At 33.0% G+C, this 18,567-nt stretch overlaps 1 protein-coding gene and 1 long non-coding RNA gene across 2 annotated transcripts; both read left to right on the top strand.

Moving 5' to 3' along the window:
- Nucleotides 1–1,634: 1,634 nt before the first annotated feature.
- On the top strand, nucleotides 1,635–3,118 carry LOC125656196 (uncharacterized). Its single transcript, XR_007363047.2, has 4 exons — nucleotides 1,635–1,734; nucleotides 2,528–2,573; nucleotides 2,662–2,774; nucleotides 2,875–3,118. It is a non-coding gene; the product is annotated as an uncharacterized LOC125656196 (long non-coding RNA).
- Nucleotides 3,119–16,770: 13,652 nt separating this feature from the next.
- Nucleotides 16,771–17,662, top strand: LOC125656514 (metallothionein-like). Its single transcript, XM_056144505.1, has 4 exons — nucleotides 16,771–16,884; nucleotides 17,054–17,099; nucleotides 17,212–17,328; nucleotides 17,442–17,662. Exons 2-4 carry the CDS (start codon nucleotides 17,072–17,074, stop codon nucleotides 17,519–17,521), a joined length of 225 nt encoding a protein of 74 aa, XP_056000480.1. The 5' UTR covers nucleotides 16,771–16,884; nucleotides 17,054–17,071; the 3' UTR covers nucleotides 17,522–17,662.
- The last annotated feature ends 905 nt before the right edge of the window (nucleotides 17,663–18,567 follow it).

The following is an 18,567-nucleotide window of genomic DNA, read 5'->3' as shown; positions in this document are numbered from 1 at the left end:
CTCTCTTACAATCAATTAACTTGTATCGCTGTGCTTACAATATGTCTTTACCCCTTTCAACAGATTCTTGCGCATGCAGAATAGGGTGTTACAGACCTGGTTCCAAATGGGTGGTTGGTTGTTTGGATATTTTTTCACCTTCCCGCTTGAGAATTCTTAACTCATATGGAGACGTCACCATTGCCGATGAAGGGCTGCAAAATATGTTCAGCGCTTACGGCTATTGAGCAGGGATGGATCTTCATCGTGCCACACCTGCTGTGACACGGGAATCCGATTTCTGCGGTCTCATCCGAATGACCGTCCCATTTAATCGCCTCTCACGACAAACAAGGGACACTGACGACCTATTCTCACCCGGATCCCCACGGAATGTGGTGCTGGTTGTAGCTGGAAATAATGAACTAATTATCGCATTAAAAGACAATATTCATTGGTATATAGACAACAATAGCCGCATAACATTGACAGTAATCCTGATCTTCATGTTTTAGTTACATTACGTGATTTTGTTCATGAAATAAACAAATTACAAGTAGACGGTTCTAATGTTATAATCAAAGATTCATGTGGTTGGTGCGAACGATGAAATATACGTCAAAAATGAAACAATGGAGACAAAATCGGTTTCTTTTTTCTTGTTGAGTTTCATTAAAAGCTCAAAAATGTCGAAAATAAAAATACACCATAGGATTTGCTAATCAATAATTAAATACCATGGCGGACTTTGTACTTGAAATAGAAATTATGGCTGAATCAAACATGTTTGAATCTGGGAAAGAATTCATACAAACATATGTGATGAGGATGACAATTAAAGTGTATACTTATCCCAATCAAAATTAATGTCTATCGCTGTAGTAAACACTAAGATAATCAAATTGTTACTTATCTGATGTACCTGTCATTAGGAATTTAATTTGCTTGAAACATTCACTCTATTTGATATAGCAATTTTATTTATATCATTTGATGAATCAGATTGAATTGACCATATTCAATTTGCACACGACACTGTATACTGCTATATATAAACATTTTGCACATGATAATGAATATTTGAAGAACGTGTGCATAGTTATACAATTATTCAGTATCGTGTGCAAAAGTCATTCTTTGAGCGTATACCTGTACATTATTGTTTATCTAACCCGGTTTAACATATTCGCTGTGAAAAAGGCCTAGGATGATTTTATAAAAGTAAATCTTTTCTTTTTGTCTGTATGTAGGAAAAATGTCCACTTATCTTCAGCTGTGTCAATGCAGTAATATGTACCAATAATCTCTTCCTGATTAAAAAGACGTGTGTGTGCATACATGTTATCGGAGTAAATTTACGTTATTTTCTTGAGATTAGGAATAATGACGAGGCATCGTAAATCATTGGGCGATTGAGTCGGATTTACACTCGGATAATGTCGACCAATCATTGCTCCTGATCAGTGTAATTAGCCCTTCTTCATCCGAATCCTCGTCATATGCACCTTTTTTGACCGACTGCATGTTGATATGAACACAATGTCAATAAAAAGCCAAATTAAACCTTGTGTATGAATATTAGTACTCTTCGTGAACCCTACACATTTTGCACACGGTACTGTATACTTAATTGAATATTTGCACACGGTACTGAATAGTTGTATATCGTGTGCAAAGGCGCTATATATATACTTTATTCATCTTGAACACAAACACTACATTGCGCAGTGAATTGTATACGCATCATAATTAAAGGTATGTTTTTGTTTTATATTATCTTCGTGTTGTATACTGCTATATCATTTTACACATTAAAATGGATGTTTGGAAAACGTTTGCATACACATACAATTATTCAGTATCGTAAGCAAAAGTCGTTATTTGTGAATATAGATGTACATTGTTGTATATTCAATCTGGTTTAACATTTTTCAGCAAACATGTGCTGAACTCCATATGTTATTGTTATCTCAGAGTCAGAAAACTTCCATTTATAATCTGCTATTTAATGCAATAAAATAAACAAATAATCTCTGTTTGATTTAGAAAAAGTATGATTTTTAAAAGATTGTTTAATGTTAAAGAACATATTTCTTGAACAAATGTGTTATTCTTATCCGTCAGTCTCAAAGAAGATAAATATTGTTACCAGTCGCTGTATTGCGTTTGATAAATTCTCTTGTGTTTGTTGACATGTGTTCTTTTCCTGAATCCGCCCCTTTAAAGCTATACATTTTGCACACGGAACTGTATACTCAATCGATTATTTGCACACGGTACTGAATAGTTGTATATCGTGTGCAAACGAACTAGATATACTTTATTCATATTGTTTTGAAAACAAACACCACTTTGCTCAAGGAATTATTTGCACTTCCTAATCAAAGGTAAATGTCCTTTCGCTATGTATTATTTTTAATTTCAGTTAGTGGAAGAAGATGCTACACTAAATGTGAAATATATTGCTGTCATACCACAATTAACAAAATTCTAGTGGCTCAGTCTTAACATCATTTTTATTGAAATTTGATTTTAAAAATTCTTTCAGAATTCCACTTTAAGAAAAATGTCTGACCCATGCAACTGCCAAAAAAGTAAGTAATTATTAATTTTAATGATTAATCCAGTTATTGCTATCCATTGTGAGACTGAATGTACAATGTGATACATTTTTCTTTCTAGCGGGAAATTGTCAGTGTTCAGGCATCTGTCCCTCCACTGGGTGTAATTGTGCTTCTGGGTGTAAATGTGTAGCCGGCTGTAAATGTCCCGGATGTAAGATTGTAAATACAGTGGTAAGTTTTTACACGACTATTTGTTTTCAATTTCTTACCGAAAAGATGAAATTCCGTAATTTTCATAACTGTGTTTACAGTATATTTATATTCCTTTCAGCAGGTTTCTGCGCATACGGAATAGAGTGTATCCCACCCGACACGTGTAAATGTTCTGCGGGATGTAGCTGCAAATAGTGAATAAATGGTTGCATGAATAGACATCATTCATTTGTAAATAGTGTACATAACAGTAAATGCATAATGTTGATCATTATCCAGATTTTCATTTGTTCGTTTTTTTTTTATATACATTCTGTGTTTCTGTTTATGAAATAAATAATTAAAATTACAAGTACAGAGTTTGTACGTGTTGTTATTCAAAGATACATGTGGTTGGTGACAATAGATGAAATATATTTGAAAAGTCAAACAATTGGAATTCAACCAGATTCTTCCTTGCTGAGTTTTATAAAAGTAAAAATTATTGAAAATTGTTGGTTGGTTTCTTGTACAGTGCTCCCACTGGACCAGAATTCCCTTTCGCCACTTTTTTGGGGAGTGGCGCGGCACAAATAATCACATGCTTTACAATTATTTCCATCATATTATATATTATTTTATTCATTACACTTATTTTAGCATTTTGAATCAGTTACATTACTTAATCATATCCAACTACCGTACCTAAACATTTCTTTCTGAAATAATAAGAAGTTGATTTGTTTGATAAATTCTATTATGAAAATCAAAATTCAGATAATAAATCATATAAATATAAACTTCATGATGCTACACCCCTCAGTGAAAACATTGTGTACATTGGGCGAAATGCAGATGTCACAAAACATCAAGCCCAATTTAGAGTCGTATCTCAACCATTCCCTATTAAATTTCCGTTTTTGTATGGAAGATTTTGCAATTTGGACAGAATCAGATGTTTGAGGAGGTGGGGTTGACTGTAAAGCCAAACATAGATATTTTTTTAATTTTAGACTGACTAGGGTCAGAAGCTACAAGTTTAGTGTCAAAATAGAATGGGGTGCATAGTCTTATGAGATTAGCATTTTTATACTGTTGCGCACCGAACTTCAAAGAACATTATTTATTAAAATTGCCATGTCCATATCAATGGTGACCGACCGCATTGTTTATGAAATATTCGAACTAAAATCAAACACATCAAAATCAAAATCTTGTAATCAACGAGTTTGGCCGCAAAAACAAACAATTGATGTATTCAGATATACATTATACACAATAATACGGCCAATTTAATTACCGGTCGGTTCTCTGGTTAAGAATTGACATTAATGTGGAGATGATAACACGATAATGAATAAGACTTTAAATGTTAAACAATTGACCACAGCAGGTTAAACAGCTGTCCGATGTACTTTATTACATAATCACCGACTTTTTTGCAGCCATAAATTACCTGAGGCTGTGACCAGCTCTGTGTGCACTGGAGCGACGCGAGATTTCCGGTCGCACGCGTTGACTGAATAAACAGATTTTGACTGCATAAACAAACAGGCGATAATGTGTCACTGACAAAGGGTTAAAAATACAATTTATTGCAAAAAGGGATTTTCGCCACTTTCAATTTTTTTTCGCCATTTTTGAAAAAAATTCGCCATTGGCGAAAATGGCGAAGCCCAGATCGAGCACTGTTCTTGTATAATAATTAAAGTCGCAATCAAGAATGTTTTCACTCAGTCATGTTGAGACGTCAGCATTGTCGAAAAGGGGCTGCAAAATTTAGGCTTAAGCTCAGCGTTTACGGCTTTTGAAGCAGGGATGGATCTCTCAGGTGCTTAAGTGTATATTTTATTGTAATTGAATGCAAAAGAAATTTTCGTTCATAATCTGCTGTTTAAGGTTGCACAGAGAACCTCTTTCTACTTTTAAAGATGTATGAAATAGAGGTCACAATACGTAAAAGGTGTTGTCATGTGGTCAAATATTGGGCTATCTCATTCATGTAATAATGTTTTGTGATGCATGCATGCGTAAAAAAAACTTCAAAATATAGAAACAGTCCATTTCTTAAATGAAAGTTTCAATTATGTATTTATGATACCGTATTTTTCTTATATAAAATTAAAAATTCTGTTTCTTAGAACGTTACATGAATAGAAAATATTTTGATACTGTATTTGAACTGCTTGCCCCTATCTCGACGAGATCATGTATGACAATAAATGGATGATTCCTTTCCAAACATGTAGGTAAAAGAGGTTTGTTTCTCGTCATGGATGAGTCAAGGAGAAAAACATCTGTTTCAACGATAGAAACTGGCTGTAGCACAGTTTCACAAAACGCTTTGGACATATTTCATATTGTGAGGTTGATCACTGTTTGATGATTTCACCTTTCATTAAGAATCCTTTTTATAAGACAATAATCACTCTTGTATTTTATAAATTAGGTTCATACTGTACAATAATAGAAAACAAGGAATAAAAGGTTTACCTACACACATACACAAATAAAAATTAATTCTTTAAAAACTGTTTTATCTATCAACTGTTTCATATTTAATGGATAAATTAAATGAATTAGGAAATATTTCTTTCATGATACCCACCTCCCCTTATAATAAAAGAATATTGAGGAAATTGTCGTTTATAAATTGGACAAGGGACGATTACTTCTCTGAAAACATAATTCGGTTTATTGTCATATTTCTACGGTATAATATTAATAGCGTCTTCTCCAGAAAATTAATTAAGTGATCATCTCTCTTAATTAATGCTGAGACATCCATGTACATATAACAAATATGTCTCTGGTTAATGCAAATGATAAGATGATGTCCAACATACTTTCTCACAGAGACACTTTAAAAAACTACAGTTGACTTTTGCGGAGTACATGTTCTGATAAACATCACTGATTAAATACTTATCACTCTTAGGCAAGGTGTTGTGAAAGCTATCAATTGTTACAATGTATATATCATATTTATGCTTGATTGATTGAAGAAGATATCCTAAGTGTGAAATATATTGCTGTGATGCAACAAGTAACATACTTTTAGTGACGAAACCGTAACATAATTCTTTTTGAAATTTAATGTAAGAAATATTCTTTCAAAATTACGCTTTACAGAAAAATGTCTGACTCTGCAACCCCAAGACGGGTTCTCTGGCTACTTCGAGTTATCGCTCTTTGACTGTTAAACTATGTAGATATACACATGCAAAATGTTGGCCTTGATAACGGTAAATTATAACTATACAGTGTTCAGACCTCTGTTCTTCCACTCAGTTCAGAATATACATTCTTTTACCGAACTTACAATCAATTAACTTGTATCAGTGTGCTTACAATATGTCTTTACTCCTTTCAACAGATTCTTGCGCATGCAGAATAGGGTGTTACAGACCTGGTTCCAAATGGGTGGTTGGTTGTTTGGATATTGTTTCACCTTCCCGCTTGAGAATTCTTCACTCATATGGAGACGTCACCATTGCCGATGAAGGACTGGAAAATGTGTTCAGCGCTTACGGCTATTGAGCAGGGATGGATCTTTATCTGCCACACCTGCTGTGACACAGGAATTCGATTTCTGCGGTCTCATTCGAATGACCGTCCCATTTAATCGCCTCTCACGACAAACAAGGGACACTGACGACCTATTCTCACCCGGATACCCACGGAATGTGGTGCTGGTTGTAGCTGGAAATAATGAACTAATTATCACATTAAAAGACAATATTCATTGGTATATAGACAACAATACCCACATAACATTGACAGTAATCCTGATCTTCTTGTTTTAGTTACATTACGTGATTTTGTTCAGGAAATAAACAAATTACAAGTAGACGGTTCTAATGTTATAATCAAAGATTCATGTGGTTGGTGCGAACGATGAAATATACGTCAAAAATGAAACAATGGAGACAAAATCGGTTTCTTTTTTCTTGTTGAGTTTCATTAAAAGCTCAAAAATGTCGAAAATAAAAATACACCATAGGATTTGCTAATCAATAATTAAATACCATGGCGGACTTTGTACTTGAAATAGAAATTATGGCTGAATCAAACATGTTTGAATCTGGGAACGAATTCATACAGACCTATGTGATGAGGATGACAATTAAAGTGTATACTTATCCCAATGAAATTTAATATCTATCGCTGTAGTAAACACTAAGATAATCAAACTGTTGCTTATCTGATGCACCTGTCATATAGAATTTCATTTGCTTGAAACATTCATTTTATTTGGTGTGGCAAATTTCTTTATATCATTTGATGAATCAGACTGAATTGACCATATTCAATTTGCACACGACACTTTATACTGCAATATATAAACATTTTGAGCATGACAATGAATATTTGAAGAACGTGTGCATAGATATACAATTATTCAGTACAGTGCGCAAAAGTCATCCTTTGAGCATATACCTGTACATTGTAGTTTATTTAACCTGGTTTAAAATTTTTGCTGTGAAAAAATGTGATTTGATAAACGTAAATCTTTTATTATTGTCTGTATGTCGGAAAAATGTCCGTTTATCATCTGCTGTGTAAATGTGATTAAAAATGCGTGTGTGTGCATACATGTTATCAGAGTAGACTTACGTTATTTTTTTTTTGTTGAGATTAGGAATAATGACGAGGTGTCGTAAATTATTGGGCGATTGAGTCGGATTTACACTCGGATAATGTCGACCAATCATCGCTCCCGATCTGTGTAATTAGCCCTTCTTCATCCGAGTCCTCGTCATATGCACCTTTTCTGACCGACTGCATGTTGATATGAACACAAAGTAGATAAACGGACAAAATTAAACATTGTGTATTAATATTAGTATGTCAAGATACCATATGATATCTTTTAAATCTTAGCTATACCTTTCATTGTCAGCTTATGTACAGGTAGCATAAAGTTCATTTCTGGCAAGGAGGTTATATGATTAATTAAAATTACAGATAATTAAAATCAATGCATTTGAAGTGACTGGGACTTCATTGAATTCTGTAGTGCACAAGATTTTCATTAACTTTCAGAAGGGAAATTTTACAAAAAACTCAAATGAACCTACCAATTAAAATGGTTAATTTCACGTTCTATTCAGTGCAAAATAGAGCCTATGATTATCACTCTGTGGACGGATTCTATATAAAATTTAATGTATTTTTAAAACTATTTCTACATTTTTGAACCACAATTCATCAAATTCACTATTAGATTTTACATTTCCAAATTCTTTTTAATAATATTAAAAAAGAATAACGTAATATCAATAATTTTTACTTATTATCTTTTCTCCTTCGTAGTTTTACTGAATATATACATTGTTTTTTTCTGAATCCGCCACTAGAATTTATTTACGACATTGCACATGATACTGTGTACGGTCAATGCTTTGCACCCGACACTGATCATTTGTATAATGTGTGTATAAGTTCTATATTATATGTTATTCATCCCACCTTGGCACATGAGATACATTAAGTAAACATACGAAGGTCCGAGTATATAGAAATATTCAATTCAAATGTAGTGAAAAACTGTTTACAAAACATAGGTTTCAGTGTGTTAAGGAAAACGGATTAACTCATTGAAATTTTAAAATAAACATACAAAGCTTTTAAATGTTTTAACCTTACAGGTTTGCATAACACAAACACTTCATTGAACGAGGAATTGTATATTTTTCTGATCAAAAGTATGCCTACATGTATTGGTTTTTTCACAATTATTATCGTAACCTAGTTACATATACACATTTATACCTATTAAGTCGGATAAATAACTGTGAAATACTGTCAATGTAATGAATATAATTGAGTAAATTACGTGACCAAAGCAAAACATCAATTTAATCGGATTACCTAAAAACATTTAACAGTAATGATGGCTGGCTGTTTCTTGTTAAATGTCCCGCACAAGATTTTTTCATCCATATCGAGACGTTTTGAAGTTGATGAATTTTATTAAAATATCAAAAAATGTTGAAAATGGAAATACGCCATAGTATCTTTTAATATATAATTAGCAACCATGGCAAACTTTGAAGTTCAAATTGAAATTCGGGTTGGGATAAACCTTTTTCAATCCGGAGACGAATTCATGCAAACCTACTTGATGTGGACGAAACTAAAGAGCAGGTTTTATTGATAAAGTACTCAACCGATCAAAATGGATCTCATGTGCTGTTGCAATTATAATTACTACTATAATCAAATCCTTGCTTATCTGATCCACCCGTCTTAAAGAAATTGGTTTTCTTTAATTATTCATTTAATTTGATAACCATATGACAACAGGAAAATGTAGTTTTCTTATTAAAATATTACCTATTACCGTTGATGATTCAGATCGGCCTTGATTCAAATTTGAAAAGTCCCAATATTTCTGAATTTCGATCATTTCATCTCAATGTAAAAATAAGTCTGTCTAATATATATTATTTTAAATGATTTGTTTCTTGGTGATATTAATTGTAGACTTACAAATATAAATAAATAACATAATTACCTTTCTTAGATATCGTTTATTTCAAATAATTAGAACGTCTATCGGAATCTTCAAGTCAGGTTTTATCGGATATTCACACCAGCATCAAATCACAGGAAAATTTGTTCTACACAATCTTTTATTTGGAAATAAAACATTTTTTATGTCTCTTACTGTGTTCTCCTCACTAGCAACAACTCAATATAAAGATTGTTTTGCTTTAACTGACAGAACATCAAGACGTAACACTGTGAGAATGAAATATGCCATTCAATAAACGTAACAAAGATTCAGAAACAAAGGAAATAACATTTTTCATTTTTAAAATCATAGTAGTCAATGTATAAATGAAATCTTGTATCACCCATTCGAATTGTGAAATCATACTTCGCGTGAACTGCTTTAACGAGCCATTAGTTATATTAGTTTTGGAGTAGGAATCCACCTTAAATCATTTTAAGATTCACACTGAGTTCATGATATGCAATTTTGCACACGACACTGTATACTGCTACATGTATAGAGGTTTTGAATATGACAATGGATATTTGAAGAACGTGTGCATACATATATCATTATTTTGTGTCGTGCGCAAAAGTCGTCGTCTGTGCATATACATGTAAATGGTAGTATTGAATCTGGTTTTAAAAAAATTGCACCAAACAGGTGCTTCAGTCTGAATTTTATTGTGATATGAATGTAGGAGAAATTTCCGTTATTATATGCTGTGTAATGCAGTAAAATACACAAATAATTTCTTCCTTCTTTAGAAGATTTATGATTATTTAAATACTTTTTAAAAATCTTTCTTTAGCATATTTGTTAGGTTGTTATCCGTCGTTCCGGGTGATCATTAACTATCGTTACCAGTCGCTGTATTACTTTTAGGGAGTTGCGTTGCGCTTGTTGACCTGCGTACTTTTCTTGAACCCTATACATTTTGCACACGATACTGTTTACTTAATTGAATATTTGCACACGGTACTGAATAGTTGTATATCGTGTGCAAAAGAGCTATATATATACTTTATTCATCTTGCCTTGAACACAAACACTCTTTGTGAAGCAGATTGTACAACCTTCCTAATCAAAGGTATGTTTTTGTTTTTATCTTCGTGTTGTATACTGCTATACATTATTACACATCATAATGAATATTTGGAGAACGTGTGCATACACATAAAAATATTCAATATCGGAAGGAAACGTGGTTATTTGTGAATTTAGATGTAGTATATTCAATCTGGTTTAACATTTTTGCAGCAAAGAGGTGCTTAACTGCATATTTTATTGTTATCTCAGTGTCAGAAAATTTTTCATTTATTATCTGCTGTTTAATGCAGTAAATTAAACAAATAATCTCTTTTTGATTTAGAAAAAGTATGATTTTTTAAAATAGTTTTACTATTAAAGAAAATATTTCTTTAACAAATGTGTTATTCTTATCCGTCAATCTCAAAGAAGATAAAATATCGTTACCAGTCGCTGTATTGAGTTTGATAAATTCTTTTGTGTTTGTTGACATGCGTTCTTTTCCTGAATCCGCCCCTTTAAAGCTATACATTTTGCACACGGAACTGTATACTCAATCGATTATTTGCACACGGTACTGAATAGTTGTCTATCGTGTGCAAACGAACTAAATAAACTTCATTCATCTTGTTTTGAAAACAAACACCACTTTCCTCAAGGAATTATTTGCACTTCTAATTAAAGGTCCCTTCGCTATGTATTATTTTTATGCTCAATTAGTGGAAGAAGATACTACACTAAATGTTAAATATATTGCTGTCATACCACAATTAACAAAATTCTAGTGACTGAATCATTTTTATTGAAATTTAATTTTTAAAATTCTTTCAGAATTCCACTTTAAGAAAAATGTCTGACCCATGCAACTGTCAAAAAAGTAAGTAATTATTAATTTTAATGATTAATCCAGTTATCGCTATCCATTGTGAGACTGAATGTACAATGTGATACATTTTTCTTTCTAGCGGGAAATTGCCAGTGTTCAGGCATCTGTCCATCCACTGGGTGTAATTGTGCTTCTGGGTGTAAATGTGTAGCCGGCTGTAAATGTCCCGGATGTAAGATTGTAAATGCAGTGGTAAGTTTTTAAACGACTATTTGTTTTCTATTTCTTACCGAAATGATGAAATTCCATTAATTCTCCTAACTCTGTTTACAGTATATAATTACACTCCTTTCAGCAGGTTTCTGCGCATACGGAATAGAGTGTATCCGACCTGACATGTGTAAATGTGCTGCGGGGTGTACCTGCAAATAGTGAATAAATGGTTGCATGAAAAGACATCATTCATTTGTAAATAGTGTACATAACAATAAATGCATAATGTTGATCATTATCCAGATTTTCATGAGTTTGTTTTTACATTCCGTGTTTCTGTTTATGAAATAAATAATTAAAATTACAAGTACAGAGTTTTTACCCGTTGTTATTCAAAGATACATGTGGTTGGCGCCAGTAGATGAAATATACTTGAAAAGTCAAACAATTGGAATTCAACCAGATTCTTCCTTGCTGAGTTTAATATTCTTGTATAATAATTAACGTCGCAATCAAGAATGTTTTCACTCAGTCATGTTGAGACGTCCGCATTGCCGAAAAAGGGCTGCAAAATTTAGGTTTATGCTCGGCGCTTACAGCTTTGGAGCAGGGATGGATCTCTCAGGTGCTTAAGTGTATATTTTATTGTAATTGAATGCAAAAGAAATTTTCGTTCATAATCTGCTGTTTAATGTTGTACAGATAACCTCTTTCTGCTTTTAAAGATATATGAAATAAGAGGTCAAAATATGTAAAAGGTGCTGCCATGTGGTCAAATATTGGGTTATCTCATTCATGTAATAAAGTGGAGTTTTGTGATGCATGCGTGCGTAAAAAAAACCTTCAAAATATAGAAACAGTCCATTTCTTAGATGAAAGTTTAAATTATGTATTTATGATACCGTATTTTTTTAAATATATCTTAGAACGTTACATGTATAGAAAATGTTTTACTACTGTATTTGAACTGTTTGCCCCTATCTCGACGAGATCATGTATGACAATAAATGGATGATTCCTTTCCAAACATGTAGGTAAAAGAGCTTTGTTTCTCGTCATGGATGGGTCAAGGAGAAAAACATCTGTTTCAACGATAGAAACTGGCTGTAGTACAGTTTCACAAAACGCTTTGAACATATTTCATATTGTGAGGTTGATCACTGTTCGTTGTTTTCACCTTTCTTTAAGAAGCCTTTTTATGATACAATAATCACTCTTGTATTTTCTTAAGTAGGTTCATACCGTACAATAATAGAGAACAAGGAATAAAGGGTTTACTTACACACATATACAAATAAAAATCTATTTTTTAAAAACTGTTTTATATATCAACTGTTTCATATTTAATGGATAAATTAAATGAATTAGGAAATATTTCTTCCATGATACCCCCTCCCTCAATAATAAAAGAATTTTGAGGAAATTGTCATTTATCAATTGGACAAGAGACGATTACTTCTCTGAAAACAAAATTCAGTTTAATGTGTATATTTCTTCGGTATAATATTAATAGCGTCTTCTCCAGAAAATCAATTAAGGGATCATATCTCTTAGTTACTGCTGAGACATACATGTTTATAACATATAAGTCTCTGGTTAATGCAAATGACAAAATGATGTCCGATAGACTTTTTCTCACGGAGAAACTAACAAAGTACAGTTGACTTTTTTAGAGTACATGTTCTGATAAACATCACTGATTAAATACTTATTACTCATAGGCAGTTGTGAAAGCTATTAATTGTTACAATGTCTACAGTATATTTATGCTTGATTGATTGAAGAAGATATCCTAAGTGTGAAATATATTGCTGCGATACAACAATTGACATACAGGACGAAACCGTAACGTACTTCTTATTGAAATTTAATGTAAGAAAAAATTCTTTCAGAATTACGCTTTACAGAAAAATGTCTGACGCTGCTACCCCAAGACAGGTTCTCTGGCTACTCCGAGTTATCGCTCTTTGACTGTGTACACATACAAAATGTTGGCCTTGATAACGGTAAATTATAACTCTTTAGTGTTCAGATATCTGTCCCTCCATGTAGCTTAGAATATACACGTGAATCCGACTGTAAATGTCAGTGGTCACTCTTTTACACAACTTACAATGAATAAACTTGTATCACTGTGCTTACAATATGTCTTTACTCCTTTCAACAGATTCTTGCGCACGCAGAATAGGCTGTTTCAGACCTGCCATATGCAAATGGGTGGTTGGTTGTTTGGATATTGTTTCACGTCCTGCTTGAGAATTCTTCACTCATATGGAGACGTCACCATTGCCTATGAAGTGCTGCAAAATGTGCTCGGCGCTTACGGCCTTTGAACTTGGAGGGATCTTTATCGTGCCACACCTGCCGTGACACGGGAATCCGGTTTCTGCGGTCTGATCCGAAGGACCGTCCCATTGAGTCGCCTCTCACGACAAACTAGGGACACTGACGACCTATTCTAACCCGGATCTCCACGGAATGCGGTGCTGGTTGTAGCTGCAAATAGTGAAATAATTGTCGCATTCTAAGACAATATTCATTTGTGTATAGATAACAATACCTGCATAACATTGACAATAATCCTGATCTTCATGTTTTAGTTACATTACGTGATTTTGTTCAGGAAATAAACAAATTACAAATAGAGGAGTTCTAATGTGTTGTTAAAATTCATTTGGTTGGTGCAAACGATGAAATATACTTACAAAATAAAACAATTGAGAAAATATCGGGGGTTTTTTCTTGCTGAGTTTCATTAAAACCTCAATAATGTCGAAAATAAAAATACATCATAGGATTTGCTAATCAATAGTTAGAAACATGGAGGACTTTGCACTTGAAATTCAAATTATAGCTGAAATAAACATGTTTCAATCTGGGAACCTACGTGATGAGGATGACAATTAATACAAGTTTCAATGAAAAAGTATACCCATCCCAATCAAAATTGATATCTATCGCTGTAGTAAACACTAAGATAATCAAACTGTTGCTTATCTGATGCACCTGTCATTAAGAATTTAATTTGCCTGAAACATTCATTTTATTTGGTGTGGCAATTATCTTTACATCATTTGATGAATCAGACTGAATTGACCATATTCAATTTGCACACGACACTGTCTACTGCTATATATAAACATTTTGCACATGACCATGAATATTTGAAAAACGTCATTCATATTTCTTTCCAAAAGATATATATCATATATCTAATATTTTGTTTGAAAGTGATATGGTTTTTGATGATTTTAGCCGTAGATTTAAAACGTAGCAACAAATAACATGTGTCTACTTTTCAAAAATATTTTCATTTCAAAGAATTAGAATGTCGATAGGGGTGTTCAATATATATGCTGATATATTCACACAGTGCACCAAACCAGAGGAATACTTGAACTCTGATATATCTTATTTGCACACAAAACACCTTTTATTTCTCATACTCTTATTTTTACAGGAAACAATTTACCGATGCTTGTTTGTGCTTTAAATGACAAAACAACAAGACAAAACAGTGAGAATAAAATCTTTATTAATCGTAACAAATGATGAAAACAAAGGTTCACAAACGAAGGAAGCTGGTTCAGTTTTTATCAACTATTCTATACTAAAACCATGCTTCCCATAAACTGCTTTAACCAACCTGATTAAAACCAGATCTTTGATCCGTTTAGACTTACATTAGCGACATCAGAATATTGGAGCGGAATCATAGATCTAGCTTTAATAACATTGCTGCTTTAACGAGCCAATTATTAGATTCATTTTAGTGAGGCAATGTTCTTTACATGATTTTATGATTCAGATTGTGTTGACCATATTCAGTTTGCACACCACACTGTATACATGTATTCTGATAAACATTTTGAATATGACTATTTGAAGAACGTATGCACATACATAATATTATATACAACTACTCAGTATCGTGAGCAAAAGTCGCCCTTTGTGCATACTTATATGTACATTATACTTTGTTCAATTTGCACACGACACTGTATATTCTTATAAACATGTTGCACATGACTATTTCAAGAACGTGTGCATACATATATACAATTACTCAGTATTGTGAGTAAAAGTCGCCCTTTGTGCATACTTATATGTACATTATACTTTGTTCAATCTGGTTTAACATTTGCGCAGTAAAAAAAGATAAAAGTCATGTTTTAATAATCTCTGTATGTAGGAGAAATTTCCATTTAACGTATCCTGTGTAATGCTGTAGAATGCGCAAATAATATCTTCCTGATTTAAAAGAGATAACTAGGCCTACATGCTATCGGACAAAATTTAGTTTTTTTTATCGAACATAGGAAGAATGACGATTTGTGTCGTACATTTTTCGGAGATTAACCTGGATTCACACTAGGATAATATTGATCAACCATAGCTTATCCCGATCAGTATAATTATTCCTGCATCCGAGTCCTCGTTATAGGCACCTGTTACGGGGACTTTAACCGACTGCATGTTGATAATAAGATAATAAAATTCAATGTAGTATTAAACTTTGTGTTTAAATATTACTATGGCAAAATACCATATATTACTACAATGTATATCTGTATCATGTTAATTACGCCTCATCGTCAGTTGATGTACGGGTAGATATAGATGTATACATGTACATGTTAATTACGCCTCTCATTGTCAGTGGATGTACGGGTAGATATAGATGTATACATGTACATGTTAATTACACCTCTCATTGTCAGTGGATGTACGGGTAGATATAGATGTATACATGTACATGTTAATTACGCCTCTCATTGTCAGTTGATGTACTGGTAGATATAGATGTATACATGTACATGTTAATTACGCCTCTCATTGTCAGTTGATGTACGGGTAGATATAGATGTATACATGTACATGTTAATTACGCCTCTCATTGTCAGTTGATGTACGGGTAGCTATAGATGACAAAATGAAGTAATCGCTGACAGAGATTATTTGAATTATTAAAATTGCATATTTTTAAAATCCACCTACACAAAACCAATCATTGTGACTGACTGGAACTTTAACTCATTGTACTCTGTAGTGCACTAAGGTTTTCATCAAGTCCAGAAGAAAGGGATATTCTACATTAAAATGAAATGAATCTACCAATTAGTGTTTTAAGCCAAGTTTTGTTCCAAGGAAAATAAAGACTACGATTATCACTGTGTAGAAGGATTCTACCTACATGTGTATATATAAAACTATTTATTCCTGCACCATAATTCATAATATTCACTATCATCAGATAAGGACGCTAGATCAATGTGTGAAGAGCATAACAGACGTGAAAACCATTTTATTTCAAATTCTACATTTAAATTTTTTATTAAGATTAGAAAACAACAATGTAATATCAGAAAGTTTCTACGTGATATCTTTGCTTCGTAGTTTTACTGAATATATACATTCTTTTCTCTGAATCCGCCCCTAGAGTTTATTCACAACTTTTTTGCACACGATACTGTATATTTGTATAACGTGTGCATACGTTCTATATTATCCTTTATTCATTCCGCCTTGATCACAAACACGTCCCTGGACGAGGAATTGTATACTTTAATTGATCAAAGGTAGGCATGTGTCGGTTTTTAATTATCAAATATCTTATATAAGTTTCATTTGTATGCTTAATTAGTCGGATAACTTTCAGTGAAATATTGTAAAAGTGATCAATAAAATCAACACAATATAACGTCAACGGACCAAAACATCAATTCAATTAAAGTCATTCTTTTTCAGATTCATCTGAAAATAAAAATGTCTAATCCATGTAACTGCAAGAAAAGTAAGCCCTATTTTACAATTTCAATCTATTTTCTGTAACTATTCCGAGTTATCGCTCTTTGAGTGTTAGGCTGTATCTACAATGTATACAATGTAATCATTTTTCTGTCTAGCGGGAAATTGTCTGTGTTCAGACACCTGTCCTTCCACTGGGTGTAACTGTGCTTCTGGGTGTAAATGTGGAGCCGGCTGTAAATGTCCCGGATGCCAGATTGTTTGTAAATGCAACGGTAAGTTTTTACACAACGATTTATTTTCAAATCCTTACTGATAATAAATATGAAGATTTTGGTAACTTGTACAACTATGTTTAAATATTAAATCTGTACACTCCTTTCAACAGGTTCCTGTGCATGCGGAGTTGGGTGTACTGGACCCGACACGTGCAAATGTGCTGCTGATTCGGGATGTAGCTGCAAATAGTGAATTAATGGTCGCATGAACAGGCGATATTCATTCATACATAGACAACAATACACACATAATATTGACTATAATCCATATTTTCATATCTTTTTTCATATTCTGTTATTTTATTGACCAAATAAATATGTGAAATTAAAAGTAGAGATTCCTTATGTGTTTAAGATTCATGTGGTTGGCGCCAGTAGATAAAATATACTTGAAAAATCAAACACGTGGGACAAACCCGGTCTTTTCCACTTTGTGTACTTGATTAAAAGATCAAAAATGTTGAAAATGGAAACACCACATAGTATCTGCTAATTTATGATTAGCAACAAAGGCAGACTTTTGTCTTCAAATAGAAATTATGGCCGAGACAAACATGTTTGAATCTGGGGATGAGTTCCTACAAACGCACCTGATGTGAATAACAATTACGAGAAGCTTTCAATGAAAAGGCGCCCATCCTTACCAAGATCATTTGATATAATTGATGTGGTATGCGTAATCGGTCGGGAGGGGATGCTGACTCCTCCTGGGTACTTGATCCCACCTCTGGTGTACTGATCCAGGGGTTCGTGTTTGCCCTTCCCTTTATTTTGTATTGCTTATAGCAGTTATGAGTTTGATCACGCTTTGTTACCTTCGCGTTTCATCATGCAATTGTTGTAGCAAAAATGTGCATGTATTATTGTTAGAATGTTTACTCTTGTCAGTATTGTTTATATAATTATAAAATCATACCTATGTACCTTGCATTCCATTGCGAATGGTTGGAGTGAATAAATGTAATGAAATGGGTCATCTACAGTGTATCTGGCTTTAATTAGTTAACTAATTAACTAAATTCATTTTCTTTGCATCAATGCATTATTCAGACTGAGTTGACGATATTCAATTTGCACACGACACTGTATACACGTACTCCTACAAAAGTGTTTGCACATGACTATTTGGAGAACATGCGCATACATATATACAATTATTCAGTATCGTGAGCAAAAGTCCCCCTTTGTGCATAGATATATGCACATTGTACTTTCTTCAATCTGGTTTAACATTTG

Source organism: Ostrea edulis, chromosome 7 (assembly GCF_947568905.1).
Source record: "Ostrea edulis chromosome 7, xbOstEdul1.1, whole genome shotgun sequence".
Taxonomy (NCBI): domain Eukaryota; kingdom Metazoa; phylum Mollusca; class Bivalvia; order Ostreida; family Ostreidae; genus Ostrea; species Ostrea edulis.
The sequence above is the reverse complement of the archived record's forward strand: the minus strand, read 5'-3'. Positions and strand labels throughout refer to the sequence as shown.

What these genes read in the sequence shown, in the direction of transcription:
- LOC125656514 (XM_056144505.1), top strand. Translation starts at nt 17,072, where the DNA reads ATGTCTAATCCATGTAACTGCAAGAAAA. An exon ending in TCCATGTAACTGCAAGAAAA is followed by an intron (nt 17,100 to 17,211) that starts GTAAGCCCTATT and finishes TTTTCTGTCTAG; the next exon opens with CGGGAAATTGTCTGTGTTCA. An exon ending in GATTGTTTGTAAATGCAACG is followed by an intron (nt 17,329 to 17,441) that starts GTAAGTTTTTAC and finishes TCCTTTCAACAG; the next exon opens with GTTCCTGTGCATGCGGAGTT.